This window comes from Colossoma macropomum, unplaced genomic scaffold (assembly GCF_904425465.1).
Source record: "Colossoma macropomum unplaced genomic scaffold, Colossoma_macropomum, whole genome shotgun sequence".
NCBI lineage: Eukaryota > Metazoa > Chordata > Actinopteri > Characiformes > Serrasalmidae > Colossoma > Colossoma macropomum.
In genome coordinates this window covers 14,549,649-14,558,083 of record NW_023494789.1, presented here as the reverse complement: position 1 = coordinate 14,558,083, position 8,435 = coordinate 14,549,649, and the positions used below count along the sequence as shown (strand labels likewise).

The following is an 8,435-nucleotide window of genomic DNA, read 5'->3' as shown; positions in this document are numbered from 1 at the left end:
AAATGTATTCAATTTACAACACAATATAGCTACATAGAATACAGATATATGAATTTGATCTTATAAACAGACTGCCTGTCCAGCCGTCGAACAAGCACATTCGATATTTTGTAGTAAAAACAAATCAGACAAATGAAAAAGACAATCAGCTCGTGATTCCAAAAACAGGAAAAATACAAACACACACATATAAATGAATGAATGTATATGTGCGTGTTTTTCCAATATTTTCCAATATATATGAACTTCGACATATATAATGGGAAATAAACTAAAGAGATCAGCACTCTCAATCATTTCCAAATATTTTCCATCATATATATATATATATATATATATATATATGAACGGAAAATAAAAATGAAAGTACTCCAAACTGATAACATTTAAAGAACAGCAGATGAAATAACAAAAAATAGAGAATAAAATAAAGCAAAATAAAGAGATTCAACAAAAATAGTGGAACAAGTACGTTTCATTTCTTTTATACAAATATTTACAGATTTTACCTGTGCTGAAATCATCATCCCTCCATTCTGCGTATTTGTCTCTGTTTTTCAGTCTCTTTTAGTCTCTGTACATGGCTACAGTGCGGCGGCCGCTCCAGTGCTACAGTCTCTGCCCTCCCTCCTTTAAATATTACAAGTATAAAAAAAACAACAGTTTGTATTTTTTTAGTGTCTTTTTCACTGCGATGCCCATTTGGACGGTGCCACCGTGCTGGCCGCGGTCAGAAACTGTCCCGGGACGAGTGTGGTGGGCGCGCTGAGCACGGGCGACGTCCGCGCGAGCGCCAGCGACGGCGCGGTCAGGACCGGGGACCGAAGAAAGGCCGGGCTGCAGCTGGTGTTGCTGCTGCTGGTGTTGTTTCCGGCGATGATGTTCTCGATGGTGAAGGAGGGTCGCGGGCACGTGGGCTCGCGCTTGATGGCGGGTGTGACAGGCGCGTGCGTCGTGGCCGCCGTGACTCCCGTGCCGGCGCTGCCCAAGCCGCCCAGCTGCAGCTGGAGCCCGGGCGCGAGCTGCGCCAGCTGCGCCCCGAACGCCTTCCTGCTCAGCTCGGCCGCAGAGGGTAACAGGGGCACGGCGGGCGGCAGCACGTGGCCCACGGCGGGCGTCACGTAAGGGTACTGGAGGGCTGCGGCGTGCGCGTGCGCCTGCGCGTGCGCGTACGCCACCGCGGCCGCTGGGTGCACGCCGCCGTAAGGGCGCGCGTACGGGCCGTACGCGGCGCCGAAGCCGTGCATGACCAGCGCCGCCTGGTCGCGCAGGACGTCCGGCTGGCGCTTGAAGCGCTTGCGGCGGCGCAGGAAGCTGCCGTTGTCGAACATGTCCTCGGACTGCGGGTCCAGCGTCCAGTAGTTGCCCTTGCCCGGGTTGCCCGGCTCGCGCGGGATTTTGACGAAGCAGTCGTTGAGCGACAGGTTGTGGCGGATTGAGTTCTGCCAGGCGGGGAACTTCTCGCGGTAGTACGGGAAGCGGTTGCTAATGAACTCGCAAATGCCGCTCAGCGTCAGCTTCTTCTGCGGGCTCTGCAGGATGGCCATGGTGATGAGCGCGATGTACGAGTACGGCGGCTTCACCAGCGCGCTCTTGGGCTTGGAGGAGGGCGCCTGAGCGCACGAGCCGCCGCCGCCACCGCTTCCTCCTCCTCCGCTCTCCTCCTCGCCGTCGCCTTTGCACTCACCGCCGTTCCTGCGCTCCTTCACGTCGGCGTCCTCCTCCCCGACCGCGTCCTCCATCTCATCATCATCGTCGCCGAGCACGCCGCGTGCCGCCCGCGCGCCCTCGCAGTCGCTGTCCTCGCGTTCCAGCCCGCTGCCGACGCCGATGCTGTCGTCGCAGTCGCAGTCGTCGCCCTCTCCGACCACGTCGATGTCCACGTCGTCAGGCGCGAGCGTCGTGTGCCCGGACATGTCTCCGCCGCCTGCGCCGGACAGGGTCATCGCAGCTTCGCCCGAGGAGCCGTGTGAATGTGCGTGTGCGTGCGCGTGCGCGCGCCCCGTTTCGGGTGGCACCGACTGACCGACCGAGCGAGTTCGGGCAGCTCAGACTACAACTTTAAACAGACAGAGAGGAAGACAGAGAAAGAGTGAGAGACGGAGAAAAGTTTTCCGCGCGCGCTCGCTGCTCTCTCCCTCTCTCTGCCCCGGTTTTCTTCTTGAGCGAGTTTTGCCACGTGCTTTTCCAAAACAAGCGAGTGTGTGTGTGTGAGAGTGTGTGTGTGTTTGAAAAGCAGCCCGTCTCTCTGTGTGTGCTGATAGATTACACTTTGCCTACTTTTCAACTTAAAGATATACCGGCGGCTCGGTCACGTGATCATCACACACACACACACACACACACACCTCCCGCCCAGTGACGTCAGACGCCCCGCCGTCCCGTTTAAAGCAAAGCAAAGCTGAAGTTTGTGGCACGAAGGATTTTTTTTTTTACCTTTTTTTGTCAGCAAACGGGACAACAGTGAGAGCGCGCGGTCCGTCAGAGAGCATTTAGCACACAGAGAGAGAGAGAGAGAGAGAGAGAGATAGGGAGAGAGAGAAAGAGAGAGAGGGAGAGAGAGAGGGAGAGGGAGAGAGAGAGGGAGAGGGAGGCATGACTGAAATCTCTAGACGAGAGAAAACTGAGAAAAGAAAACTGAGAAATCCGCCGCTGTTGAGCGAAGCCGCGTCCGGCTCGGCTGTGCGTCCCGCCGCGGAGCTGCTCGTGTTCAGTCCGGTCTCAGACCTCAGGCCGAGCTCACTGTCACTGTAAGTAAGCGCGTTTTGAACCTTTTGTGCGGCCGCAGCGCGTGCAGAGCGAGGCTGAGGCTGCGAGAGCTCAGCGCGGTCGGAGGGGCGGAGGGGGGGGGGCGTGCAGGTGAAGGTGATAACGACCTCCATCACTGAACGCGTTTGCATGTGAAACAGTCGGAAATGAGCGAGCTGGAGGGGGGAAACACACACACTCACACACACCGCGGACGAGCACAGGAGGAGAAATAAAAGGATGCGGCTGGAGGAAGAAATAAAAACGAGACATTTTCTGAGCGCTCTGTGAGAAAATGTTGGCCCCCTGAGCTCGAGGTAACGCGCCGAGGCCGCATGTTCGTTATCATCAGTGTATCAGTGTTATACGGTGTTTTCTGAAAGACATGAAGGAGTAAATGTCTGTCTGTCTGTCTGTCCGGACTGGACTGGACTCGCTTGTTTAGCAGGCATCCGCTGATTGAGTCTCCACCCGCAGAGATGGAAATATCTTTAATTGGACAGCAGCGATTATTCCAGCAGAGCGGAGAGGAGTGTGTGTGTGTGTGTGTGTGAGAGAGAGAGAGAGAGAGAGAGAGAGAAAGAGAGAGGTTTGGCGCGGCTTATCAGTTCAGTTTGTACAATCAGATACACAGAGAGCAGCTTCTGTAAATAATTTGTAATTTTTTTGTATTAAATTGTTTTAATTATTACAATGTCTAATTTAAATGAAAATAGAGTTATTGAAAGTATAACTAATCAAAAAGCAACACATTATTATTTTTATAATTATAATAATAATAATAATTATTATTATTATTAATTGTCATGTCTCTTTTATTCACATACATTTATTTAATAAATAGCAATTAAATAGTAATTATAGTAATTGTTATTCTAATAATTATATAGTAATATTGGTAATTTCGAATTACTATAATAATAATAATTAAATAGTAAAAGTAACAAATAATAATGTTAATAATATTTAAACTGTGTTTTTAAATATTAATACACGATCATTTAAATATTATTTTATATTTGATAAAAATAATGAGCGTTCTTCTTTTTTCGATTCTACTTCGTCTTCTTCTTCTTCTTCTTCTTCTTATTATTATTATTATTATAGTAGTAATAACGACAATTTTTGTTATTTTGTATTTTTTGTTTTAGCTCAGCTAATTCTCTGTTGTCATTTTCTGTGTGTAATTGTGGTCTCTGTATTTTGGTTGTCTGGACACGTAGAGTATTTAGTCCCTCTTTTGGCTGAGTTTGTGTTGTTTACATTGTTTTAGGATAATATTAAATGTGAGATCAACACCTTCAGTTGAGTCTCTGCTGAGTGAACAGCGCTCCGCTCCGCGCGCCTTCACTGTTCACAGCTCGTGTTTGTGAGAGTGTTGAAGACGATCTCTCTCTCTCGCTCTCTATCTCTCTCTCTCTCTCTCTCTCTCTCTCTCTCTCTCTGGTCGTCTGTGTGTCCCAGTGACCCGTGAGATGTGCCGTCCATCAATACGAGACCACTTAGCAGATGAAGGACCCCCCCACACACAGAGCTCTTAGATGTTAAGATCACTGTGGTGTTCGGTTTATGATGGGGTTAAATCTGGAGTTAAATCTCTCATCTCTCTCAGAGTTTCAGGCTTTTTTGGTGTTTTTCAATTTTCTCATTTTCTCATTTTAAATGTACATAATAATACAGTATTAGAATATAATGTATATTTTATTGGACCATATTTGTTAATAAAGAACTCTTTACTAACTGAAGAAACTTGTTTATTCTGTGTTCTTCTGAAGCTCATTGGTGTATTCTCTCTGAATGAGGAGACAATTACAAAAGAGACTGTAACGGGGAAATAATTAAAACAACGGCCCATATTACCATTTACCACTCTGTCCCACATGACCCGAGTCCTTTATAACCTCAGCCGAGATCACCAGTTACAGGTGATCGGGATCAATCACGAACACACGCTCTTCATATATATACATGGTTAAATAATCTCAGCAGGATTCCAAAGAGTGATTGGAGTTTAGACACGCAGGTCATGAGGATCGATCATGATCACAGAGCTTCATTCTCAGATTAACAGTAATCCCTGTTAATCCCCTTTATTTTTTCCTCCTCTTTTCTCCGTTTCAGTGTCCGCTCCACTCTCCTGCTCTTCATCTCCATCCTTCTCCATCATCTTCAGAAGCTCCATAAACTCCACAGTTTGTTAATGAAATGCGCGTTTAAACACACACACACATACACACACACACACACACACACACACTATCTCTCTCTCTCTCTCTCTGAGGGTCTTTTAGAATAATGAGGGGCGCAGCGCACGAACGGAGCGGGATTAGAGACCACGGTGAGCATCAAACAGCAGGTCCTACTTACTGGACCTACACTGGACCTACTTACACAGTCAGAACACAACACAAAACATCACAAAATAAGACAAGCAGCCTTAAGAAAACAGGAAATCACAACCAGCAATAATTCAAAACTGGACAAAAAACTAAACGACAAACTCTTATTTCTTCTCTCGTTTAGGTCCATCTAAATTCACTCATAACAGAATCGTGTAGATTTTTAACTCAACATTTTAAGCGATTTTTGTCCAGTTTTTGTCATTTTCACAGTGTATGAAACATGTTCATATTAAAACAGTCACTCAGTACTGTATTATACACGGTTCCATAACGCGCCTGTTTTTGTTTTTGATTGTTTGAAAATTTTAGGTTTAATAAACTCAGACAATTTAAGACAACCAGTATCCGATTACCTATGAAATAAAGCAGGCAGAACACGCTACCGACTGTCATAAAAAAATATTGTAAATAAACTGTTTTTATTTTTACATTTTTTGAGTGGCAGTAGATTTTAAGACTATACGGAGTCTGCTCTGTTTTCTGAGTTCAGATTCAAATATTCAGCGCTGCTGCCAACTGCAGTTAGATTTTCTGATTTGGCATGAATTAATTATTCGTTTGTATTTTGGCCGAATGTTTCTCTGATTTTATTGCTGTGAGATCTGTTTAGTTTGATGAGACTGACATTCTCCAGAATTTCAACAGCAGGAACAACTGAAGTAGATTTAAAACTGTGAAACAGCCACTGGATTGGAACGTTTTCGTCTTGGTTTGGTTTAGTTTGCTTTGATTAGAGTTGGGCTGCAATTTCTTTGGCTTTGTTTTGGTTTTTTGGGTTTGTTATGATTTAATATTGTGTATTGTTTGAAATGGCTTTGTTTTGATTTTGTATTGGTTTGGTTTGGTTAGATTTATTTTGATTTTGTTTGGTTTGGGTTGAGTTTACTTTGGTAAAGTATCGGTTTTATATTGCATTGAATTTGTTAGTTTTTTGTTTGGGGCTGGGTTGGGTTTATTTTGATTTTGTATTGTATTTGGTTTTGTTTGGTTTGTTTTCGTTTGGGTTCGGTTGTTCTGCTTTGGTTTGGATTTGTTTTGCTTTTTTCAATTTTGTTTGGTTTGATTATGTATCGGATTTATATAGTATTTTTGGTTTGTTTTGGGTTGAGTCGGGTTTATTTTGATTCTGTGTTATATTTGTTTTGGTTTGGGTTGAGTTGCGTTTATTTTGATTTTGTGTTATATTTGTTTTGTTTTGGTTTGGGTTGAGTTTATTTTGATTTTGTGTTATATTTGTTTTGTTTTGGTTTGGGTTGAGTTTATTTTTGTGTAGTATTTGTTTAAATTGGTCTGGGTTGAGTAAGGACAGGTTGGGTTGAGTTGGGATTGGCTCGGTCTGGTTTGGGTTGAGTTATAGCTTCGATTTACTTGTGTTTGGTTTAGTTCTGTACTATTTTGGTACTGGTTTGGTTGAGTTGTGAGGATGTGGTTTGGATGTGTTTCGGTTTTGAAAGTCTCCGCTATATTACATTCAGTTTTGAAAGGCACGTGCTGTAATTAATAATGAGCGTGCGGGGGCGAGCTTTACTAAACCGCGTGAAAAATGAATGGCGCGCTTTTAATTACCCTTATTATGGCAATTATTTTACACCAACTCGGAGTGATCAGCACGTCAGATTTAATAAAAACGAGTCATTCTCAGGAAAAAACGCTCCTTTCAGTCGCTGAAAGGGAGATATCCGTGTCATATGTGCTCGCCTTTTCATTTAGATGCAGCACTTAATTGGATTTTGCTCAGTGGACACCGTGATCCCCAGGGCTGGACCCTCCACAGGGCAGGAGCCAGGGTCCTTTCCTCCTCAATGCTCCGTTTTCACCCCCCTGAAGAATCCACTCTATCAACCTGCAACTTTCTGTCAAACACTATGATGTGGCTCATTTTTATCCTCCTTTTATCACTGCCTTCTGGAGCAGCTGCATCTCTGCAGTCAGAGTGAACCCTGAAAACCCAAACTGCCCCCCGAACCAGCGCAGCGCCTTATTTACACTGTCCAATATCCAGCAGAGGAAATGACAGAAAGGTGGGCCAGAGCAATACTCTCAGTCTATCACGGGATATTGGACACTGATGAAAACACCTGTCTCTGGAAGAGCGCGCGGGATCCTGGTCTTGCCTGCGTGGATTATGGAGCTAAAAAATTGTGTGGGATGAATTTTACACACTAAAACACACATGATGTCTTAATTTATTGGCTGTGGGAGAACGTTCAGCCGAGAGAGGATCAGTTTGGAGTTTTGTGCCAGAATGACAAATAACGAACGTCTTTCACCTGTTATTGATTAACAGATCCTAGTTACTCGCTCGTCCTGACGTGAAGAAAGTCTGTTATTTTGAAATTAAAAATATTTTGAAATATTTATATCCTGTGCAACTCCGTTTTTCAGATTCTGTACATTCTGTATATATATGTATATATATATATATATATATGTATATATATATATATATATATACAGAAAAGTTAACATAATTCATATATATATATATTTTTTATTTATTTATTTATTTATATATATATATATATATATATATATATATTTACTGTATATACTATATACACATATGTGTGTATATGTATGTAAAAATATGTCATTCTCCTTGAATAATTTATTTGCTAATGATAGCTACAAGCTCTTCCTCCAGTGTCACTCTACTAAATGTAAAACAGCCTTTGTGGGGTGTGTTTTGTGAGGTGTGTAGGCTGAACCTCAGCCCTCCACTTCCCTCCTGATGGTGACAGGAACATGCTGGACAGGGGAAAGGACACGTTGAGCTTGGCTAAACACATTACCATACCAATGTGTCCTGTTAAAGGCATGTGATGTTACCCGGTTTGTAGTCTCATTGTCATTTAGAGCAGGACTGAAGGAGCACATTAGCACCGTGAGAGGGTGTTAGTTTATTTCTCAGTCCTCTGCATTAGCCTGGAAATGGTGGGATTTAACTGGGTAATAATGCACTGAGCGTTGTGCAGTTTAACAAAAACTTTTACATGTATGTGAAAAAAACAAAAACAAAAACATTAAAACATCATCATTACATGTTTGTCAAATTTCGTTTTCTACTGAAACAAGTTGCTGGGAGAACTTTCGGTGCTATACGACGGTTAAAGGCGGATTCCACATTGCTAAATGTCTGAATAACTAGATAATTGAGATCAATTAAGAACAAAGTCATTCAGAGTGGTTTGATGTGAAATGCTCTTTTCTGGAGTCAGAATGGTTCGTAGTGTTAGTATAAAGAACCAGACGTCTAAAGAGTTTAATACCCCTAAAATCTCTCTC

The 8,435-nt window shown here is 43.5% G+C and overlaps 1 protein-coding gene across 1 annotated transcript; it reads right to left on the bottom strand.

The window, feature by feature from the left end:
• Positions 1–378: 378 nt before the first annotated feature.
• Positions 379–1,946, bottom strand: foxd3 (forkhead box D3). The gene has a single exon (XM_036569529.1). It carries the CDS (start codon positions 1,944–1,946, stop codon positions 687–689), a length of 1,260 nt encoding a protein of 419 aa, XP_036425422.1. The 3' UTR covers positions 379–686.
• Between the last annotated feature and the right edge of the window lie 6,489 nt (positions 1,947–8,435).